The sequence below is a fragment of the Myodes glareolus genome, chromosome 4 (genome assembly GCF_982192425.1).
Source record: "Myodes glareolus chromosome 4, mMyoGla1.1, whole genome shotgun sequence".
Lineage (NCBI taxonomy): Eukaryota > Metazoa > Chordata > Mammalia > Rodentia > Cricetidae > Myodes > Myodes glareolus.
In genome coordinates this window covers 16844770-16868274 of record NC_142029.1, presented here as the reverse complement: position 1 = coordinate 16868274, position 23505 = coordinate 16844770, and the positions used below count along the sequence as shown (strand labels likewise).

At 52.9% G+C, this 23505-nt stretch overlaps 1 protein-coding gene across 5 annotated transcripts in view; it reads right to left on the bottom strand.

Annotated features, from left to right (window-relative positions):
- Nucleotides 1-23505, bottom strand: part of Stra6 (signaling receptor and transporter of retinol STRA6) — a 29302-nt gene that overhangs the window by 1068 nt on the left and 4729 nt on the right. For 2 of the 5 annotated variants that reach the window (XM_048423695.3, XM_085689123.2), the window contains 17 exons: nucleotides 17938-18066; nucleotides 14342-14408; nucleotides 13981-14066; nucleotides 12778-12917; nucleotides 12432-12455; nucleotides 12096-12262; nucleotides 10400-10522; nucleotides 7691-7758; nucleotides 7417-7496; nucleotides 7161-7222; nucleotides 5542-5704; nucleotides 3998-4073; nucleotides 3083-3216; nucleotides 2018-2135; nucleotides 1834-1935; nucleotides 927-1090; nucleotides 363-518 (listed from right to left, as the gene is read on the bottom strand). In XM_048423695.3, coding sequence (XP_048279652.3) covers nucleotides 363-518; nucleotides 927-1090; nucleotides 1834-1935; nucleotides 2018-2135; nucleotides 3083-3216; nucleotides 3998-4073; nucleotides 5542-5704; nucleotides 7161-7222; nucleotides 7417-7496; nucleotides 7691-7758; nucleotides 10400-10522; nucleotides 12096-12262; nucleotides 12432-12455; nucleotides 12778-12917; nucleotides 13981-14066; nucleotides 14342-14408; nucleotides 17938-18050 — 1843 coding nt within the window. In that variant the 5' untranslated portion in view covers nucleotides 18051-18066. Of the gene's footprint in view, nucleotides 1-362; nucleotides 519-926; nucleotides 1091-1833; nucleotides 1936-2017; nucleotides 2136-3082; nucleotides 3217-3997; nucleotides 4074-5541; nucleotides 5705-7160; nucleotides 7223-7416; nucleotides 7497-7690; nucleotides 7759-10399; nucleotides 10523-12095; nucleotides 12263-12431; nucleotides 12456-12777; nucleotides 12918-13980; nucleotides 14067-14341; nucleotides 14409-17937; nucleotides 18067-18323; nucleotides 18467-18788; nucleotides 18943-19007; nucleotides 19123-23505 lie in introns of those variants that run through there. The other 3 variants (XM_085689124.2, XM_087905274.1, XM_085689122.2) reach the window with 3 other exon arrangements.

The following is a 23505-nucleotide window of genomic DNA, read 5'->3' as shown; positions in this document are numbered from 1 at the left end:
GTCTGTGAACTAGAAGCCTCAGGCTTGACAGCAGCAGGTGGGGGTCAGGGAAGTGAGGGCGGGCCTATCCGACCCTACCATAGATCTCCTGGGCAGAGAAGGAGGGGGTGTCTCACTCCAGGAGGAAGCGGGGGGTGGGGGGAGAACAGAACCAGTACAGCCATTCTAGTCTCTCTGCACACACAGTGTGTAAGTCCATATTAGAGAAAAAGTTACCCCAGACCCAGCCAGGAGGGTGACAACAGGAAGCAGGAAGACAGAACTTGGGAGACTTCCCGCTGCTCACTATTTTGGAGAGGCCTTCTGTGACTCCCCCACTGAGAAGCTAGGAGTCTACATCCCCAGCCCAGGTGAAGAAGTACCTTCTTCTTCCTCTGCTGGTCTGAGGCTGTCCTGGGGGGCCAGCGGGGGTCGGGGCTGTGGACTTGGTGCATGAAGGAGCAGAGTACAGAAGGCTATGACTGCTGGATGCGACTGGCTGGCCTCAATCCTCAGGAAGTTTCGGTATGTGTGATAGCCTAGGATAGGTTGGAGACAGAATGCTAAGGCATGAGGAGCCCATGGCAGACTAGAAGTACCCAGAAACAGCAAGAGGCATCTGGGGAGATGTGTACACACTGGCATCCAACCAATCATGGCACACACACACTGCATACAGGCCCTGGCACGCCTGTTAGAATACACCACACCCACCCCGCTGCACGTGATTGTCCAGCACCAAATAACTCTGCCATTTCTGCGCACACACTCAGGGAATCCTGGCAGCAGACACACACTGCACCCACATGGCCTTACACCATGGAGCCTTGGCAATGCTCACACACCTGCTGCACACAAGAAGCCGACATGCACAGATCAGCTCAGAGGTCAGGGTCGGGCAGCTGCTTGAACAGCTCAGCCCCCCAGTCCCTGCCTAGGAACCTTACCTGGATCCAGGGAGGCGGCTCTTGGTGGCAGCAGGCTGAGGTCCATCTGGCCCAGGTGAACAGCATTGTAGAGGGAAGAAAGGAGCACCCGCCAGATGGCCACGACAGCGCCCACCAGCATGTTGACAGGGAAGAGAAGAAAAGTGGCTACACAGAGCATGCGCCTGGAGGGAGGGAGGAGAAAGGCTGAGGCAGGCCTCCCCCAGAGTCCTGCGCCGGGCCAGAACTGGCACTGTTGCTATCCAGTGACTGACATTTTCTGGGTGTACTTTTGTGCCTTTAGGGAAACCAAAGTTTACTAGTAGGTGTCTTCCTCTCTGGCTCTCTACCTTGGCTTTGAGGCAGGATCTCTTGCTCCACATGGAGCTCACTGATTCAGCAGGACTAAGTTGGCCAGCAAGCCGCGGGGATCCTTCATGAGTGTGCCGCCATTATGTGGGGGCTGAGGATCAACTGGACTCAGGTCCTCATGATAGCATGGCAGGCGCTTTACCAACTGAGCCATCTCCTCAACCCTCCACCTGTATCTATACAACCCTGGCGTTCCTGCCTTCCTCCTCCGAGCTCCCCCGACTCCTCCACAAACTCCAGGTTCCTTTTTGGAGCCAAGATTTTTCCCACACCATTGCTCCAAAGTGTAGAGGAGTTTGTGGGGAAGAGAATATCAGTGACCCTCAAAGCCAGAGGCTCCAGGCAGAGCTGGGCTGACAGCTCAGTGGTTGAGTATGTGTCTGCCATGAACTAGGCCCTGGGTTTGCAAGGCTATGGGTTCTCATCACCCCCAAAATCACCTGGGAGAAGATTGGCTCTGTGACAGATAGGAAAGAGGCATTTTAGAAGGTAAAATCTACAGAAAGAGGTAAGAGTCTGGGACCTGAGGGAAGCACAAACTTGGGGGCCATCTTACTGGTTGGTCAGTTCTGGGTAGCCATGGTGAGTCTCCAGGAAGATCCAGTGGGCTACTATGTTCTGCAGGATTACAGCCAAGGCCAGAGTCAGCCAGAAGGGCCTGTATGTAGGCAGGACAAGGGAAGGGTGCCATTAGAGGGCCCTCTGAAAAGTCCAAGAGCCCTGATCCTTGCCTCACTCACCATGTAGATTCCAGGGATCGGAGGAGCAGGAGGTTCCTGCCATGGAGCAAAGGCACAAACACCAGGAAGGCCAGGACTGTGGTGCCCAGGAAGAAGATGATCTGCTGCACCAGGAGCCCTGCAGGGGGCAGAAGGGGCAAGGGGACAGATGGGAGGTTCCCTGGGAACCAGCTTGCCCCTGTATTCTCGGAAGTTTCTGTGGCTACCTCCATCCCATGTCATTGCCTGGGCCCTGGATTCTTCTATAAAATAGGGATAACAGTTCCTGCCTTAGGGGGCTATTGTAAGATTCCAGTAGCCTCAGAATCCTTGGTTTTGCTCCCACCTTGATCCTGAGTTTTCAGGCACAAATTACCTTTTCAATGAGTGTGTGTGTGTGCCTGTGAACCAGAGCTTAGTTAGCTGTAGGTGCTGAGTGTGGCTGTGGAAATCCCCAGCCCATACAGTCGCCTGGGGTGATGTATACAGAGGGCATGGGAGGTCTAAGGTGGACCAAGATGAGGAACACAACTTTTAGTTCTACTCTTTCCTCCACCTCAAGTCATCTTCCCTCTTCCCCTGGGTGGGAATGGACGATCTCAAGGCCACTTCTGGCCTTTGGACTTGCAGGAGGGGCCAAGTCTCTCGCAGTTCCTAAGGAGACAACTTGAGACATGGTCTAGAACTTGAGTTACCTGACCAGATTCTCTCAGGTAACACGCTACACAGCTGTCCCATGCTTATGGAACCTTACTTGCTCCCCCAGGAAAGAGGAACTCTTCTCCTTGAGGCAGCCCATTATGGCCAGTCTCCCTTACAGAAGCAGCCATGGGCCACATCCAGACCCAGGTTCATTGTGCCCACAATTACCCAAGTGAACCTTCATGTGAAGCGCTCCCTTTTCAGGGGGCCCCTACACTATCATCCAGAGCAAGCTTCCTGAACACATGATGCATGGAGCAGAGAACGGGGATGAGGGATAGGTTCCTCCTACTTCTCTTGCCCTACCCAGCCCAGGAAAACACTTGCCAACTACCCATCCCCCCCACCAGGGCCCAGCCCTGGAATTGTGGCAAGGGGGCTCACCAAGGCAGCAGAAGGCTGTCTGGTAGGCACTGAAGCTCATCCAGCAGACAATGGCTTGGCGAGATGGGTGAGTACTTTGAAGCGGGAGACCCAGGTCCATGCTAGCCCCTCGGTGCAGTGCTTGAAGATTAGCCCTGGGTTGAGAAAAGTAACCTCAGGGAATAATAGAGTTTCTCTAAATGGTAGCCCAAGGTGAGCATCTGACTATCAGCAGGGAACCTTAGGGTTGCAGGAGCCTGGAGATTAATAGTCTGGAAGCAGTCTTCCAGAAAAGCTAAGTCTGTGTAGCCTTAGGAGACCCCGGACAGAGGCACAACCTGATCACTGGGAATGATGGGACTGGAACCCAGGTGGGCCACCAGGAGGAAGGCAAGGCAGAGGGCCTCAAATGCCAGGGCAAGTAGGGCCAGTTTTGTGGTCTCAGTTCCCGAGGCCTGTCGAGTACCTAGAGTAGGTGGATCAGTTCTCTGCATTGCTCATTTCCAGGAACAACTTCCCCAATGCCCCTCCACCTTCCGGGATTTCTTCCCCCCCCCCATCCTCCCACTTCTCGCTCTTTCTCATGCAGTCACTCTGCCTTTGGTACCCTTCTCCCTCAGTCCCACGCTCTCGGATCATTGGAACTGGATTCTTCTTTACCAGCCCTCCCAGGGCACCTTCTCACAGGCAAACTCCCTGACAATGTGGTGTGTCCTGTACCACTCACAGATCTCAAAGCCAACCACACATGTCCCTGGGGCAGGTGAGACCCACCCTCTCCTCCCACCACATACAGTCAGTGGTGGTGGAGGGGTGCTCCATGGCAGCCTGGCCTCCTGAGGCTTTGCTCTCCTTCCTGGATTGGGATTCCTCAAGTGCTCAGGACTTGGACCCCCGACCTACCTCTGTCCTGGAGTGTCAGGGCCTGTCACTGACCTGTGAGTCCCCAGGGAGCGGAGCAGGAGCAGGAAGGTCAATGAGCAGGACAAAACCAGAGCCGAGATGTAGCATGCTGGATGGGAGAGAGAGCCGGGGTGGTCGGGGGATGAAGGATCTTGCATAGCCTCTGACCCTATACCTCACTCTCAGGGGAAGCCGCTGGGCCCCAACTCCAGTTCTTAGGTCCAACACCAACTGATACTCTCTACAGTCCCGTCCTGTCCGGTAACATATGATAGCTAAGAAAGAGCAAGGGCAGCTTGAATCATAGACCTGGCCTTCACCTTGGTTTTGTTGCTTACATTGCTGTGACCCCTGCAAAGAGAGATTCCTACCTAGCATCTACCTGCAGCTCCCCTCTTCCTGCCCACATGGCTGGACATCAAGAGGTCCTTGTGACTATCACAAGCTTCACTGATGGCCATGCTGGGTGGGACCCCTCTGTTAACTCTCTCCCCCACACCCCTGACCTCACACACAGACATAGAGACAGCCAGGTCCACAGTCTCTGTAACGGTAACAGTAGATAGAAAGCTCTGAAGACCTGTGTAAGAATGTAATGGTGGATAGAGAGCTCTGAATACATGTGTAAGAATATCACGGATGCAGCTGACATGTTTCTCAACCCACATGCCAGTCAACCTCACTCTAGACCCTCACAGCAAGCCCACAAGGAATTGTCCAGGGAGGGCTTGGCAGCCCATGCTCCCCTAAATACTCCCCATTCTCTACCCTACACTATCAGCATGCCCTGGGATGGTGTCAGGAAAACAGGCAAAGCAGCCACACCCCCATCTGCAATGTTAGCTGCCTAAGTTCCAGCCATGGCTTGTTAATCCCCCAAAGCCAGAATGCTCATTTCAACAAGGGAACCTCATGTGGACTAATGGTACAAGTTCCATGAGTCATGACTGTCAGGCCTTATGACAGGGTGGAAGGGAGCCCTAACTTGGATGTCAGGAGATCTACCTTCTATCTACTGTGCCTGGTTGTACAACCTGAGGCTGGCCCCTCCTCCATGTGTCCCCATAAAGTGACTGGGAGAGAGTAGGGGGTAGGTAGGAAGGTAGCCGTAAGCTATATCGGACCACTGAAGGGGCAGCTGGTGTGGTTCCCTGCCTAGAGACTTGTCTCCTGGGCAGCAGGGAGAGAGGGATGGTCCAGATAGACAAGGATTTGGGAAGAGAAAACAGGTGCTCTGCCAGGTGCAGCCCGAGCTAAGAGGATTGCCCATAAATCCCAGACCCCATCCCACAAACATGGCTTCTCCTCCCTTCCCACCCCGAAGTCACACAGAAGCCAAGACACCTTCTCTGTCACTAAAGCTAGAGAATTAGTTGGTCAACGACTCTCTGGGACTGGAGGAGAGGAAGATGTCACCAAAGTTGATAAGGACCATAGGCTGCAGAACTGCGGAAGCTCCAACTGCCCATGTTTTGAGATGAGGAGTGGAGACCCAGATCAGGAAGGTGCATGACCAAAGGCAGCCTGCCCTGACTCCTGTCCCCACTAGGGCCGTTAGGGACACCAGGCAAGCTCACCTTCCACAGCCCGTAGGTGATGCTTCACCAGCTCTACCACCTCCTGTCGGTCCTCAGAGAGCACGATCCCAAAGCCAGCCAGCAGGTAGGAGACATCCGTGGTGATCCCTGCCCTTACCTTCTGCATAGTGGGCACTACGCTCACCAGCAGCAGCAGGGCCACCTGGAAAAGCCCCACCCATGAGGTCGGGGTTAGGGACCAGCTGTGTGCATATCAGGCCCTGCCGCCCTAAAAAAAAAAAAAGTGTTTCCTAGTCTACTAGAGGAGACTGTACCAGGCTGCAGCCACATGCTCCCAACTGTACTGATAGTGGGAACTTCTGCCTTCAAACAGAATGTGACTTGAAGGTATAACTTTAGCCCCAGGAGGCCAAGGATAGGCCTCCATACAGCTGTCTCTATTTATTTCCCTCTACTTGTCTATCTATCTAAGATTCAGAATATAAACATTTCCAACTTTGGGCTGGGGTGATAGTTCAGTCAGTCAAGTGCCTGGTGAACTTTACTGCATTTGATTAGCATAAACCTGAATTCGAATTTCCAGAACCCATATAAAAAGCTAGGCGCGGTGGCTCCTGCTTATAATCCCAGTGCTGGGGAGGCAGAGACAGGCAGGTCCCTGGTGCTTGCTAAGCAGCCAGTCTAGGCTACTTGGCAAGCGCCAGGCCAGTGAGAGATCTGTCTCAAAACACAGAGTGAATGGCAGCTAAGGAATGATACTGGGAGCTGTCTTTTGGTCTACACACACATACACACACACACACACACAAACACACACAGAAACACACAACACACATACACAAACACACACGCACACACATGGGTAGGTGTGAGAGATAGATTTTAAGTTTTTCCATGGAAAAAAAAGCATTAAAATTAGAAAGATTTGGATTCAAATTTTGATTGCCCTGATACTAGCTGTAGGAAGTGGCTGAATTAGGTTCTCCTAGCCTCAATTTCCAGTTCATAAAATGGAAAGGAACCAGACCTATATCATCAGTTGTTTTTTTTATTGCTGTTGTTTATTTGTTTGTTTGTGTTTTGAGACATGATCTCCTCTAGTCCAAGCTGGCCTCAAACTCACTTTGTAGCTGGGGAGGATCTTGGACTTCTGAGTCTCCTGCCTCTACCTCCTCCGTGCTGGGATTACAGGCATGTGTTCCCATCATGCTGGGGATTAAACCAGGGCTTTATGTATGTACACAGGCACTCCACCAACTAAGCTACAGCCCTAGTCCCTGGCAGTTTGTCACTGAGAGTTATGCTGAAGGTGGTGGTGATTTATCCAACATGGCAACTCACAAAATCTTCCCAATGTAGAAAAGTGGTTTTATTTCTTCTATGTTATAGATGAGTTAATAGGTTCAGGGAGATTGAGAAAAGGTCACCCAAGAGGTCAGCAATGGAGGTACAGTTTGAATCCTTGTTTATGTTGACTTTGAACCTGCTGAGGGCTGTCATCCCTCCCACTGGGTAAGCTAGTGTTTCCAGGAGGTGCAGAGCAGCTGATTGGGTGAGGGAACACACCTGGGGATCTGACTGGGGCCTGAGCTGTCCCAGGTTTGGGGACTAAGGACAGAGGCTTGGGGACAGAGGGCACTGCACACTGCAGGACACACCTGGTAAGTGGCTGCTCCTGTCAGAGTGGCCGAGATCACCAGCTTCAAGGGCAGACGGAATCCTACGGCCCCCGGAAGAAGGCATGAGGAGAGCAAAGTGGACCAGCCTCTGACCCCATCCCTTCCAGGCCAGGCCAGTATGTCCCCTGTCCAGGACTGGCAGCTGTGCCCACATATGAGGAATGAGCTGACCCTTCCCACCAGCTTCTCCGGGCGAAGGCTCAGTCTAACCCTGGGCCTCCGCTGCACCACATACCTGGCTGTGGAGTGTAGAGGGAGTGTTGGGAGCAGGCCCAGGCCCGAGACAGGAGGCTGTGCTTGGAGATGGGACCGGAGCTACAGACAGATGCGGGTAGGTGGAGCCTCAGGAGAAGCCCTCTGCTCCAAGGCCACATCCAAGCTGGGCCACTCTTTCCCAGCGCCATGCCACTCACAGGAACCTCCTCCACGGCACTCACCCAATCCCATCTTCCCACACATGGCTCCCAGAACCTCATCTTCTTGCCTGCTGAGGTATGCCCAGACCTTACCAGCTGCCCAGCTTCTTTGGGTAGAGGAGAGTTCTCAGATACTTCTCAGAGTAGCTGGTCTGCAGACCCTGTGTGGACAAGTGTTGGAATGGCTGAGCTCTGCCACCAGCTGCCCTGGAGCCCTGGTCAAGGATACTGGATGGATGGATGGATGGACACCAAGTGGTTTTGTAATGTCTCCTAATTAGGACAGTGGCGGTGGAGTGGGGGGAGGCTGACCTATGTCCTATGGGGACAAGGGCCATTCCCTGGAAAGCAACATTCTCCACAAATAAAGATCTCCTACCACAGAGCCTGCAACCTGGAATGTTCTTCCCCAGATCCCTTCTTAGTTATATCTTGGCTTTCTGGCCTCTTCTAGGCAGTACTGGGACCAAGGGAAGCCTGGGCCCCATGGGCTCATTGCTGCTCAGGACACAAGATGGTGCCAGTCTAGAGCATGTACCCTAGATTTTTCTCCTACTATTGCTTGCTGTGGTCTGGGGAGATCACAGGGCCATGGGATTTACCTACACCACATTCCAGGCCTTAAGCTGCCTGCACAGTGACAGAGACTCATGGGAAGGTGGGGTGAACCTCTGCTTGGATCAGCAGAAGAACGCAGGCAATGGTCACCTGTTGCCATGGCAACCTGGGACCCCAGGGTAGGAAGGGGTCAGCTCAAAGCTTGACTGAGTCTCTTGTGGTTTAAATCTTTCTGGCTAACATCCAATATGGGCTTAATTCTTCTGACAATTTAGGGGAGAGGGTTGCCATGGAAAGGAGGAGGAACAGAGGGAAGCCTGGGCGGTGGTTGGAATCTCTTAAGTACATGTACCCAGGCCACTGTGTCCTCTGGGGGACCACAGGCTTTGCACAGAGAATATAAACATCAGGAAGACAAAAGTGGTGAGCGCTTAGGATCCTGCTACGTGTGGGCTGCAGATCTGGAACCGAACCAAGAGGCAGGGACCTCCTGTACCAGACAAGCCTTCTGAGGTCACAGGCTTCCCCTCTCTGTGCTTCTCCTCAGCTACAGCTTAGTGCCAATCTATAGCCCAAGCAGAGTGCACCTAAGAAAAAACCTCTCTGGGTGGTACTGCTCCTCAGCTTCCTGCCCTAGCTCAGCTGGGGGCGGCCTGGAGGGGGGCTGTGTTGTTCAAGTCCACGCTTGTGCCAGAGATACTTAGCCAGGTGGAGGTTGTCGCTGGATCCCCCCCCCCCCCAATCTCTTTGCTCCCTCTCCACCGTCTGTGCCTTACTCAGTCCATCTGGGCCCTCACCTTGGCCTCCCACTCCCCAGGAGGCCTCATGACCTCTGCATCTACGTTCCTATGGCTACAGCCTCAATGCATCACTGTCTGGGCTTGCTGTAGTGCCCATTTCAGGGCACTATCCGCAGGAGATCCAAGTCAGTAAATCCTGAAGTCCCAAATTCCAACTAGCACCTGACTCAGGGGAGGGTCTTAGAAGCATCTTGATAAGTTCTTAGTATCTTTCAATAGCACTGTCTTGTCAGGAGGTGTTCATCTATTGCATCCAACCCTTCAAACAATTCAACAATATTTTCTTTTTTTTTTTTAAAGACAACCCCCACTTTTCTCTTGTTGTTGTTGTTGTTGTTGTTTGGTTGATTGTTTTTTATTTGTTTGTTTTGTTTTACAAGACAGAGTTTCTGTGTGTCGCCATGGCTGTCCAGGAACTGGCTCTGTAGACCAGGCTGGCCTCAAACTCAGAGATCCACCTGCCTCTGCCTCATGAGAGCTGGGGTTAAAGGCATGAACAACCACAGCTGGGCCAAGACAATATCTTTTATATTACCCTAGGCTGGCCTTGAATTTCTGGTTCTCCTGCCTCTACCTCCTCTACCTCCCAATCTCTGGGGGCAGCCATACCCCGTTTACTTGGTGCTTAGGATCAAACCCAGGGCTTCATGGTTGCTAGGCAAACATTCTCCCAACAGATAAAACCTCAACCTGCGGAGTATCTCTTATGTGCTATCGTCTGCACAACACAGGTCGGTGTGAATGGCGCAGCCCCACCCCTTCCCCCAGCTCCTTCATTTGCCTGCTCTTCTCCCTTCAGACTCTCACTGAATTCTGCTTCCTCCAGGAAGGCCCTTCCACCAATCACCCCCTGCCTTGCATCTGACATCATCACCAGTTCAGCTCAATCCGAGTGAGCTTCCTGAAGCAGCCCAACATCCACAGAATTCTGCAGAGTCACAGGACTCTTAGAGAGCTCATTGCTCCAACTATACCCTCAAGGGTTTCAAAGACAGAACTATGAACCCATGGATTCAGTTCTGCTTTGCTGAGTCCCCACTCTGCACACAGCCCGGGGTCCTGGGTACTCTGGGGACCTTCAAGAGCCTGGCCCAGCCTCTGCCCTCTGCCTGGGGACAGGGACAGAGGACAGCACCAAACAGTTATTCTGAAAAGAAATTGTTCATGGGCTGGCAGTGAGTAAGTATGATCAAGCCTGATAACCTGAGTTCGAGCCCCAGGACCTACACTGTGGAAGAAGAGAACTCACGAAAGTTGTCCTCTGACTCTGGTCACACTCTGTGCACCCCACCCCCCGTGTCTCTCTCTCTCACACACACACGTATGTGCATACATGTATAGGCACATAGAAAAAAGATGCAGTTTTAAAACACAGAGGGCACAGACCTGAGAAGGCAGGAGTCAGGGAAGCCCTGGTCCACACTCTACCTGGGAACCTGCTTACCTGGGAACCTGCTTCCATCCGGTACCGGACACTCTGCACCAGTTGTACTGGGTACCAAAGGCTCAGGAACCCGAGGCCCAGAAACAGAGGCAAGGAGGCCAGCAAGGAGTAGTACTTGTAGATCTGGACAGACAGACACACAATCAGACCTACCTTCTGCCTTCTTCCCAGGATCCACATCCCTTCCCACCCCACACAGGGCCCTGGGGATGGCCCCGGGTCCATGGTAAGCCTTCTGGTTCTAGGGCCACCAAACTGGCTCATCTACCAACTTGGGGCCCTAATAACTTAAACGGAATCCAGAGAAGGTGGCACAATCCTTTCCTAAACTCCCATGGGTTTCAGTGAGGCCTGCAACCAGTCACCCAGTTTCTCAGTTTCTGTGCTCCTAGAACATTAGGACACACACTACTAAAAACTAGACCACAAAAGGGGCTAGAGAGATGGCTCAGAGGTTAAGAGCACTGGCTGGTTTTCCATGGGGCTTAGATTTGGTTCCCAACACCCACATGGTGGTTCACAACTCTCTGAACTCTGGGGGTCTGGTGTTCTTTTTCTGGCCTCCACAGACACTGTAAGCATGTGGTACACACACATGTGTCCATACATGCAAACAAAACACTCATCCACTTTTTAAAAAAATAAAAATTAAATAAATAAAAAACTAGATGAAGACCCCATTTTTTTCTAATGCAGTTTGTCTAGTACACACCCCAGCACCCACGTGAGACTTCCCTGGGTCCGCTCCTTCCATAGTCATTTATTTGACTTTCAAGTCAGTATTTTTCTTGAGAGCATAACATGTGCCAAGCCCCAACTGCCTTAGCAGAAAAGCTTCTTAGCTTTTGGTGTTTGGGGTCTTTGTTTTCTATTTTGAGACAAGATCTCGCTACATAGCCCAAGTTGGCCGCAAACTAGTGATCCTCCTGCTTCAGCTTCCCAAGAACTGGAATTAGAAGTGAGACCCATGATGCTTGAATTTTTAAATATTTCCTGGAGAGATGAGTGTTGCCAGCTCCGTCGACTCGGTGGGGAAACTGAGTCTCAGACAAGTGACTCTTTTCCCTGAGCACTCAGCCCTAGGAGGTGCACCTTGCTTGTGTGTGCACTGTGTCTCTTCCTCTGGAAGGACAGCTCCTGGAAGGCCAGGGACTTACTTTATTTTGTCCACAGGGGCATTTCGAGGCCTGACTAAAGCAGCAGCTGAATAAGCGAAGCGGTCCCTGGAAAATGAGTGTGGCCAAGCCGTGGAGCCGGGATGTCTGGCTAGAAAGCAGATGCACCTGCACCGCTGATCTTTGGGTCTGCACTGAGGAGCTTCATAATCTCAGCCAGGAGCTAGCGAAGCTGTTCTGGGGTTCTAGAATTTTTCTTTGGGCCTCTAGGCTATCTCCCCACTCATCACTACTTGCCTCTGTCTATTCATTCTGCCCAAAGGAAGCCCCTGAAATCAGGGGAAGGGTGCTGCAGGCTTCCTTGTCCTCACTCTGCCCTCCTAGGCTGAAAGCTGCCGAGGACACAGCTCAGATCCCCGCCCCAGGCCTCAGCCCCAGAGCAGCCAAGCTTGGCCACAGACATGGCATGCAGGAGATCTGAGAACAATGAGGGGAAGCAGGGAAGCCCAGAGTGTGGGCAGAGGTGAGAAGAGACAAGCAGGAGCATTCTTCTCCCCTAGGCCACTGTGAGTCAGGCTTACCTTGGGGTCCTGAGGACACTCGGCTCTCTGCCAGACCTGAACTCCAAAGTGGGCCCAGGATAGCACTGTGCCCAATAAGTATGCCATTTGGTGCCCTGCTGTGGCACAGGCAGCCAGAGGGTAATAAAGGACTGGGTAGTAGAGCAGGGCCAGTAGCTTCCAGGGCTCTGGAAAGGGAAACAAATGAGAGACACTAACAGAGAGAAAGACTGAGGGCCTGGACCCTTCCCATCGAAGCCTCTTCCCTGTCTATCTCAGAAGCTCCTCAGCTTCTTCAGTGGGTAAGAAGTCACTTCGCTTGGGTGCAAACAAAAGCTATGATCTTAGCCAAGTTACCTCGTAGTGTCTCCGTCTCCCCATCTGTGAAAAGGAAAGAGGCACAGTGTTTTAGCAAAGGCGAACCGAGAAGTGCTTAGCATGGTGCCTGAGTAAGTACTCCGCACGCTAAGTACTTTTGATCACCGCTTTCTTCTCTGACCCTTAGTTCTCTCTCAACTAGAGCTATTACTACTGTCCGCCCTTTGTGGAGATTGTTGATCTACAGAGGTCACTCTGCGGTCAGTGTACCCCCTACTGACAGATGTTCCTGTTGCCATCACCTCCCCCAGCCAACCTCAATAAACCAGGACCCCACCCTGCCTTGTCTCATCAGGCCAGCTCCAGGAGTCCCTGAGCAAGATACCTGGGGTGGATGCTGCCTTGAGGCTCAAGAAAGGCAGTGGGTTCTCATCAGGCAGCCACAGGCAGAGATGGCTGAAGAGGACCACAAAGACAGCAGTGGGCACCGTCCAGGATCGGTCCCCAGCCAAGAAATCCACAGGGCTGCCATGGACAGGGACAGGATAGAAGGAAGACTCTCAGTCCCTCAGCCTTTGCCCCTCCACACTCTGCTCCCTAAACTGTGAAGTAGTCAGTCTACCATCCAAAGGGAAGAACGGAGATCTCTCTTTCTCTGTTCATCTATTCGCTACCAGCATGTTTGTGGAGGGCCTCGCACCCATCCTGAGCTGGGCACTGAGGCAAAAGGCGGGTGGGAACAAGCTCTTGATGCTCCACCCGCCAGGGGAGCTCCAGGAAACAGCCGCCTCCATGGGAGTAGATCTGTCTGTCTGGGCTGGCAGGCCTTCAGAGAACACAGCGAGTCATAACATCCTTGTGCAACGACCGCCTCCTTGGACTGGGTGTGGACCAGGGCAGAGGGCAGACAGCGGGCACGGCAGTCTCAGGCTTTTGGTCTCTGCTTCTCTACTCTAGTTTGTCCTGGTTTTCTGAGAGCCCCATCCTCTTTCCTTCTACGCCCCAGCAAAGCAGGCTTCCCCTGCCCCGACATCTTAGGCTGCTCCCACAGAGGCTCCCCATTCCCACAGGACTTGCACCTGCTAGCTTTCCTAACGTTTGTTGTCTCCTTCTTCAGCCCACTCCAGTGTCCTCAGAATGTCCCCTGCCTCACTCTCTGAAGTGAGTTACACAGCCAAAGGAAAAGGGAAAAGGAAAGTGGCAGCCATGGGGGCTGAAGGGTGGTCACTCACAAATCGTGATCCCAGGATGTTCTCCAGGGAAGAGATTTGAGAGGACATCAGCGGGTGATGGCCACTCTAGGCCACTCTAAGACAGAGGGCTGCCTACCAGGACCTTCCCTTCCCTGGAATTCCTTACCCCACCTCCTGAACACTCAAGCAGGTGGACAGAGCAGCCTCTCTACCTCCTTCTGTTATACCCTCCTGCCTAAGCCAAGAACTCTGGGAGGGGAGGGCTCCAGACTGAGAGAGACAGGGGTGCCTCTGTAGTCAGAGCTGGTTTTAAACCGTTTAAGAAGTTACCCACCCTCCTAGAGGAACCTTGTCAGCTGGGCCTCAAGTGGGGCTTCCCAGAGCCTAGCACCAACCTGGGAAGTCCGGGCCTGCGATGACCACACCGTGGCCAAAGCCTGCGGCGCCTCACCAGCAAAGCCAGCAACAGCAGAGCCAGGAGCTGGAAGAAAAGAGCAGAGAGGGCTTGGGTGTCAGGCTTCCCGGAGATCTGAGTTCCAAGACTTGTCCCGGTAGGTCTCAAAATGCTCCGCACCCACCCAATGCAGGCTCAGGTGACATCTTTGGGACTGGCTAAAAGATGACAGAGTCTGTGAGAGATTGGACTTGGTTAGTATGTCTGGTTTGGGGAGCACTAGAACCTCAGCAGCATCCCAAATAAGAACATAAATCCCTCTGCCTTGACTGGCAGCAGGTGGCGAGGCAGGCTGGACTTACTGACAGTGAGGCCAGGCAGGCATGGTGCAGGGCAGGTGGTACACTGGGCTGGCAAGGTGGCTTCACCCTACAGAGCAAACAATCCATAAGTTTAGCTGGATCTAGGGTCCAAGGAGGTCTCACCAGCATCTGCCTCCCTCTACCCCGACCCCAGGTTGCCTAGTTCTGCTCTTCAGGGTCAGTCTGGATCCCCATGCCCCTGTATTGTGCTGGTCCTGTGCCATGCTATAGGGCCAGAGACAAGAGACTCCTGAGAAACACAGAGTAGTGAAGCTTGGTCTGAATATCTATTCTTGGTCACCCCAGTAGTTCCTGTCCTCCAAGGTCATCATCAACCGTTAACCTTTAGGGGATTCCTGATCTACAGATCTACAGAGGTTGAGCCTACGACCTGAATCAAGTAGTCTAGCCTTTAGTCCTGTAGTATTTGCTTTTGATGCCTCAGGGATCTAGGACCGGAAGGGTCCTTTCTCTTTCCCCATTCCATCTCATTAAAAGCTTTGGGGTGCAGCAAAACAGATTGTATTCTTGCAGAAGGACAGGACTCAGAAATCCAGGCCGTACAGTTCTCCATGCTCTGTGCCTGCTGAGCTGAACACACTAAATGAAGGGTCCCTTTTCCTAATCACCACAGAGGCTCCCTGGGGCCTGGCAGAGGTCCTACTCTGAAGCACAGCAAGGAGCCAGTGGAAAGAAAAGGCTCAAGGAGGACCACAAATGCCACAACATCCATCACGTGGGAGAGAAATCTTCAACTGAAGATGGGTAAGCAGGCAGGCTGGGTGCCAGGGCTGGGATAGTTTTCTAGAATGCCCAGCTTGCATCTGAGAGCCAGAGGGAGGGTTCCAATGTAAGAGAGACCTGAGAAGATGGGGGTGTGGCGTGTGGGGGATGGGGAACTGGGGGAGAAGAGTGAGAAGTTGGGAAGGGGGAGGGGCAGGGGATGGAGCTGAAAGACTTCTGCTATGGCTTGGCCTTGTTGGTCAGGAGGCTAGGCCACCCTCTTAGGCACCTGCCTGCTGAGCAAAAAAGAGCAAACAGGTGTGCTAAGCCCCTGTACCATCTGCTGGTTGGCCTCCCCTTCCACCTGGTTTTCTCTTGGGGACTTCTTGAGTTCATCATTGAGGTGGAGGGGTCAAATGGGTCTTTAATGTGCCATTTCTAGCACCAGCAAAGATACTCCCATAAGCAACATGCCTGTCATGCAGGGGCATAGGGGAATGATTGTCACTGCCTGAGCTTGGGTCTTGTTTTTTGTTTTACGAGGCAGGGTTCCTCTGTAGCTTCGGAACCTATCCTGGAATTCGTTCTGTAGACCAGGCTGGCCTCGAACTCACAGAGATCTGCCTGTCTCTGCTCCCCGAGTGCTGGGATTAGAGGCATGCACCACTACTGCCCGGCTTGAGCTTGGGTCTTGTAGCCTCTCACTCCCAAGTGCAATGTGACCAGCCTTTGGGGCCTGGGGAGCACCACTCAAGTCCCTAAACCCTTCTCTGTGTCTAGTCCTGCTCAGTCCTGTGCTTCTAGCCTTGCCAGGACAGGGATGCAGTACTCTGTTCCTTGAGCAACTTGGCCACTTTCTCATGAGCCCACATCAAACGAAAAGCCACTTCAACCCTGAAAACCTTATTTAGAACCCTATCTGGAGAAACTCTGGTCCTTACTGAACGTAACGTTCCTGGCACCTTAGTTTAGTTGTTCACTGGGGATGGGTGGGGACTCAGGCTTTGTGTGATTGATCAGACAGGATAACATAGATATTACCATGGAGAGGAACTACCTCTCTGGTACTAAAGAGCATAGAGGGAAGAGAAAGTTCTACCAGGCTTCTGAGAAGATGGCTGAGAGGCTCCAAACTGGGTCACAGTCATAAACAAGTAATCTTTACACAGCTTTGGAACTTGAGTGGGACAGAGGTTAGCATCTCCTCGGGAAAAGAAGGGAAGAGGCAGCCCTGGGGTGCAGAAAGAGCCTGAGCAGGGAGAAGACAGTGTCTGGCACTAGACAAGCCTCTCAGCTTGCTGGTCCAGAGGGAGGCCAGGGCAAGGTTAAAGCCCTCCCTGGTGTGGGAGGCGCTGGGAAGCCCGCCTGTGCAAAGCAGAGGCCTGAAGCTTAGAAGTCTGTGAGTGAGTCCATCCTGACCCTAGGACCCCACCCTAGCTCCATCCTACGGTGCAGGGCACACTAAGGTACAGAGAGCCTGCATCCTGGAGCTTTGATGTAGCGCACCCCTGGGGTGTCTGACTCACATCGGCAGAGGTGAACCCAAGTTCATCTCCTAGGGAATCCCCTGTACTCCCGGCTCTCTGTTCTCATCTTTGGCGGTGGGGGTAGGGTTGGGGGAGAGGTGGAGTTGTGTCTAGACTTGCTATGTTTTGTTTTCTGAATAAGAAGGTTGCAATAATCCCCTTCACTCTACAGACCCACCTCTCCGCAGACCCGGTTCCCACCATACACTCACCTTATTCTAACTGCACACAGATCCCCAGCAACAGAACTAGTTGCAGGCACCTGGCTTCCAGCCCATGCCCAGCCTGGTCCCTGACACTCACAAGGACACAGTTTCTGATTGGGTCCTCACCCCAAGTTTGGAGCTTGGTGTCCTTGGAGAGCCTAGGCCCCTCCTTTAGCCCATGCCTACGTGGTAGAGTTAGGGGGAGAGGGGGTCACGAGGGCCTTACTGACCACAGACTTCTTCTGCAGGTGGCCAGAACCCTAAGTACTCCGAACAACAGCACCTTCCCTTGGGCCTGGGTGGGGCCTCAGTCCCTGCTGGGTGACCCCAACCAAGCCATGCCGCAGCCATAGCCTCTGGGGAAACATTTGAGCATTTTTCCTTCTCCGGTTTCAAATTTTAATGGGGAACAGATGTGCACACATCTGGCTTAGTACCTCCCCTCCACCCCATCCCACTCCACCCCCACCTCTCTGCCTCACCTTTCCAGTTCTTCAAAAACCCTCAGAAGGAGCAGGGGCCAGGAACAATGCCGGGAGAGCTGAGCTCAGGGTGCCATGGAGGCAGCTGGTCTCAGGGAGAGGAGTGCCGTGCCACAGAAAACCTCAGTGCCCAGACTAAGCAGATAGCAAGGGTCAAGACCAAGAATTCGCAGGACACCCGTGGGAGGAGGGTGAGTTGGACTGCGTGTGTACCTTCCCTGAGCTAGCCTACGCACTTGCTGCTAAAACCAGACCTCCTCTCCTTCCGTACCTTCCTAAACCCGACTCAAGAGTGGACCAGAGATGAGCTACAGGTTTCCTCAGTGACTCCCCAGGTTTTCCTTCTAGGGTTTCTGACTCTCCCATTCTTGTAAAGCCCCAGGTACAAACCATATACCAGTCACCACAGAGGTCTGGGACAGTCACATCGCTCCCACCTTGGCTGGCTACAGGCCAGAGGGCCTCAAGCCCTTCTTAAGAACTCAAGAACAGTTGTTCTCAGGTCTTAGAGACAGCCTGAAGCTGTGACCTGGTGTCACGCAGCAGATAAACAGGAGAGCCAATCTTAAACACTGGTCCAGGGTCTCTCTGCCTCCATCTTGGTAACCTCTCGACCATGACCCGTGCTGATGGCTGACTGAGCCAAATGCTACACTTACCCCTCTGGCTGCACCTCCTCAGGCCCTAGAGGCTCCTCGATGTACCAGCTGCTGTAGTCATCCGTCATCCCAGAGGAGGTCTGGTTCCCATCCTCTGCTGCGTGGGACGCCATGCTCCAGCCCTTCTTCCTTGAACCCAGAAAAGGGAGTGACAGAAAAGGAAGAAAAGGGGGGGCATACAAATGTGAAAAGAGGCTTAAAAGAAAAAAAAAAGAAAGAAAGAAAACCAGAAACAAAGGAGCATTTCTTTTTAATCCCAAAGGTTACTTTCTTGCTTTTAGCTCTCTGGGAAAAGCCATCTGGGACTTCAGGTCAGGGAAGGGCTGGTGGGGTGGGGGTGGAGGGGAGTGGGGGAGCATTCAGGAGCCTCCTCTTGTCTTTCCTACCCTTTTGCTTGGTCTGACAGTCCTTTCCTGCACCCCCTGGAATCCCAGGCTTTTGCTGGAGCACCTAGTGGGCCAACTGACCTGCTACCAGCTGGTCTACTTTCAAAGATTTCCCTAGTGCAAACTGCCCGCACAGACCCCTTCCTTCCCCGCCCCAAGCCCACCCAGATGGACCCACAGACAGAGTAGAAAGGGGGGGACCAAGGAGGAAGGAGCTGCAGAGATGAAAGGGTGGGCGGGCTGTGGCCGGCACCACTTGGTCTGTCCCACAGCTGGGCTCCCCACCCCTCCTGCTCTGGGGTCCAGCCCAAGCCCTCCCCCCTTTGCCAAACTCCCTTGAGACCATCCCCCAGTGTCCGCTTGCCCCTGGTCAGCCCCTTTACCTTTACAGCCTCAGTGCTGGGAACACACCATGATTCTTGATGAGCCCCCTCCCCGCCCCCGCAGATGAATGTACAAGCCTACCTCCAGCACCTGCCCCGAGCGAGCTCTCCCCGCTAGGCACAGCCCCTCTGCAGAGCCCAGTATCGTGGCATCTTAGGACAACACCCACTGAGACTGGCCACAGAGGCAGGGAGGAACCTATCCACATGGTCTCCTGAGTATATATGAGGGAGAACACACGTGTTACACTAGTCAAACCTTTTTGTTCTTACGACTTGATTTCACAAGAAGATAACTCACCCCCACAGGCGGAAATGAGTCCTTCAAAACTCAAACCAGACCTGCGAGAAGATGAACCCCGTCTGCCTGCTGCTGTGCTTGTTCCAGCCCCGGTGAAGGGGTGAGAGCTTCCTATCCTCCCAGAGGAGCTGGACCCCTGGCTGCCCCCTCCCTTCCCTGGCCCAGTCTGTGGGGAGGAGCAAGAGGCAGACAAAGCAAAGAGCTGTTCTCAGCTGGGACCCAACACTCTGTGGCTTCCAGCCCTTCAGAGTGCCACAATTCTCCCAGCACTGATGCTGAAAGACGTTGGGCCATGACCTTGTCCAGACGGGTTTTAAAAGCATTTTTATTACATTTATCTAACGGGTGGGTGTGCAGTTTTTTGGGGGGCAGCACATGCCATGGCAGGGAATGACATATAGGAATTGACTTTCTCCATCACGTGGGACAGACCACAGGTCACTGGGTCCTGGTGGCAAACATCTTTTCCCACAGAGACATCTGATGCCCCCCCCTTTAAAAAAACATTTATTCATTTTTTTTTTCAACAGAAACCTACTGACCACCTACTATGTGCCAGTACTGTTCTGGATGTTGAGACTATAGAGATCACAGTCCAGGAACCTGTCCTATCAACATGCATTAAATAACCCCCAGAGCCTGAAGGTTGCCGTGAGAAGCCAAAGGGTGTCCTGATCAGTCCCACGGGGACTGTTTTTGGCCAAAGAGCAGTGGGAATGAGGAGGATTCCTGAGGAAATTCCCCTTTGGGTAGAACTCTGCAGGACACCAGCTGGCCAGCAGACTCAGACAGAGCTCAGAGTGGACAGGTCTCAGTCTCACCAGCTCACCTCCCACTGCTAGCCAGACCCACTAAGCCAGACTGGGACCTGAGCCCTACGAGCCATCTCTGCCTCCCTCCCAAAGGACCTGTCTTCCAGGAAGATGACTCCAACTTCCCCTCTGATTCCACAGAAGAATTGTTAAGACGGAGTTTTCTCAGACACAGCGCAGGAGCCAGCACCAGGCCTGTCTGGTCTCAGGGTTCAGGCGAAACCAGCCCCTAGACATACTGTTGACCCCCTAGGGACAGGGCCCTGCTTCTCTGTCCCCGACTCTCTTTACCTTAGAATTTTACCTGGCTTCGAGATCACAGAGACTTTAGAAACAGTCTAGCAGAAAGGTTCCTTGTTTCAGTGGCCCTTCTTCAATCATGGGCCTATATCATAAGGTTGCAATGTCCCAAGCTTGCTGGAGCCCTTCACCTCTCAAGGATAACAGACACTCAATAGAGAGCAATCAGCCCCTACTGATTTTAACCCTGCCTCCTGTGATACCTGTAACCAAGAGTTCAGTCCTAGACAGTAGCCAGCTACCTGAACAGGACAGACACTCCTGGTTGAAAACCTCTATCTATCAACCTTGTCCTGTCTTAGAGGGATTCACTGCTACCTCTCAAGCCTTGTTAATTCATTCATTCCAAGTATCTTATGTGGCAGTCATGTCTCCGCCTGCTGATGGCACAGGGTCATCCCACAAGACTTATGGCATATAGGGAAGTAGAAAGGAACAGCTCACTGTGAGCCATCAGAGCTGAGGGGGAAATACAGTAAGGGGAGAGACGGGTAGTGTGGAACCAGCTCTTTTAGGACAACTGGTGTGCAAAGGCCTCACTGGGCAGGTGGTTTGGAGCCTGGATATGAGGGGAGGGAGGAAGGAACCCTATCGGGCTGCCTGAAGGAGCCTCTGTTCACTCAAGGGTGAAGTCATATAGATAGCTTCTTGCCAAGGCCAGACATGGCCACTACCCCATCTCCCTGTACCAAATTTGCTCCCCTAGAAGAGATTCCTATAGATGCTGCCCAGATCCCAATATACTACCTCCGTATTCTCTAGGGAGATGTAGCAGCCACCTTAATGGCAGTCCTACCTCCCTGGCAGGGATAGGAAGGTATAAAATTTGTTTTTCTCTGTTGGCATGGACCCAGAAGCAGCCTTGGGTCTAGTGCTTGGAGCAGCGCAACACTGGCAGGGGAAGCAAGACAGGTTCCCACATGGCAGCGGATAGGAACATTTAGGGAGAGGCAGGCTCCCTGTGCCTGAGTGTTGGTTCTGCCCTTGCAGCCTTGAGTGACTCCTTACTCCAGCCAGGTCTCAGCCCCGCCTCCATGGCACCCAGCCTACAGATTCTTCTATTGTGGCTTCTCCCCCAAGACAGTCTTCGGTGACTTCAGGCCCTGAGAATGCGGAGGCATCGCATCAGACCTTGTTGTAGCAAGCATATCAAAGCATATCAAAGCCACAGAGTCTGACTTTGGCTATGCAGGTCCCCCTCTCCCCCCCCCAATGACTTCTACCTACCCTCTGGTTCCCTCATCCACTCTGGTGGGACCAGGGGAAAAGATGCATGAGTAAATGGGTAACCATGTTCCAGCAGCTGAAGACGAACCTACTTCTTAAGCCCAAGGTTCTTCCTCAGCCTGAAACAAGAACAGCATGATCCTCCCACCCACAAACCAGAGGACTAGCTCTGAGAGGATGGGAATAAATCGCCTAGCCATATGGGCAAGCTGCTAAGGAGAAAGGTTGGGGTTCAGGAATGCTAAGACATGCCCCTGAAGGATTTCTGTAAAGTCCTGGGCAGCAGGCCCAGCCTGCCCCTAGGAGCTGGCTCCATAGCGGCCCCTGTACCCAGAACAGCAGGTGGGTTCTGCCCTCAGGACCGAGTGCTGCAGAGAAGAGGCAACTGCAAGAAAGAACAGTAGAGACCCGAGGAAAGTGGAGGGCAAGGGAGGAAAAATAATCTTGGGGACTTCCTGGCAGGGTATGGAACAGGATCCTGAGGTCAGAAAGCTCTAGGCAGGGCCACAAGAAATGACGAGTCTTAGGAAGCTGAGACAGGGAATACAAGAAGCCAAGAGAACCCGGAGCAAGGGAGGGTAGGGCTGCCTCCCGCTGTAGCCTGTGTGAGCTCTGGTGACTGGGGTGAGGCTGGTCCTGGCTGACCAAAGTGCCAAGGCCTCCTCAGGCTAAGGCCATTGGCTATCTGGGCTCGATAGGGAGAAACCTTGTCCCTTGGGATGGAGCTGGTCCTTAAAAGCTTTGGAATAGGGCTTCCTTCCTCTCGGTGTTTTTGTTCAAGTTGATTAAACCTGAGGAATGTTTGTGTCCCGGAATAGAGGCCCACGTGTGCGCCTGTGGTTATCAAAATCTTCAAAGGGCAAAGTGCTAAGCTCAGAAGGAGCCAACAGCAACCTGCCATGAATGAGGGGAGCAAGCACTCCCAGAACCTCAGAAGGATTGAATCTCAGCAGTACCCCCATATGTTAGTAACTCCAAGAGAACCCCCAGAGCATCAGTGCTTCCCCTGAGGCCCCTCAGAACTTCACAAGCACACACACTCACTCAAAAACCCCAGGATTTCAGCCTGGGGAGAGGGAAAAAGAAGGTTCAAATCCCAGTGAGCAGCAGCCAGAGCCCACAGACCCCCATCTCTCTCTACCCTCCTACCCCAACCTTGGACTCTAAACCCAGCAGCACACCCCAAATCACACAGCATCCAAAACTTAGCTATACTCCAACCCCACAGAAAGATACAGAGCCCATTGGGTGCTTTAGTCCACTGTGGGGCTGGGTGGTAGCTACCCCAGAGATCATGCAGGCAACCAGAAAGGCAGAATCAGTTCCAAGAAGGCAATCAGTTGGGAGTGTGCTTACCAACATAACACACACACACACACACACATCATCATCATCATCATCATCATCATCATCATCATCATCATCATCAAACAACCCCAGTACACACAGGAGCCAAACTATCGTAATGCCACACAGTGAACAGGGAAACAGGTCTGTTGACTGTTCAGCTTGAGAGAAGTTAGCGTGGGTGTTCTTTATCTCTTTCTTCCTCTGCCAAACAGGAGGGTCAGAGCATCACGGGATGCCTCGCTAGAATTCTAAGTCTCCTCACCTATACCACCATGTGCTAAGTTGGGGTAAAGTGAAGCAGAAGAGGGTAGCTGGCTGCTCCAGGGGAGTGGCATGTTCTTCCCCTCCCAGAGGACCAAGGGAGCTCAACTTCTGCACAGGGCAGAGGCGACTTTTTTACTCTCACGGAGTAAGGAGTCTCCCTTCCGGTAAGACAATAAACGGGAAGCCGGTGGCTTCTAGATGCTACTCAGGCTGCTCCACCTTCAGATGTGGAGAGATACAAAGGCCATGAAGACTGTACAGCTATAGGCCTGGAGTCTCCTTCCCCTTTATGTCCTCCCTGGGTGGCACCGCCATGGTACAGCCCTGAGAAGCAGACTTGAACTTTAAGCTGACCACTGACTGCTGGCAGATCTGCTGACCACAAGACAGGGCTTTCCCACCATCTTTTGTCCCAGAACTTGGATCCTGCTCTGACGTGACTTTTGCAACAAAATTCTCATATTTTCTTTAAAGGTCCCACTCACTTCCCAGTCCCCTGCCATGTCCATGGTGGCCATCTGGTCCCTCAGAGTGGCTCTCCCTCG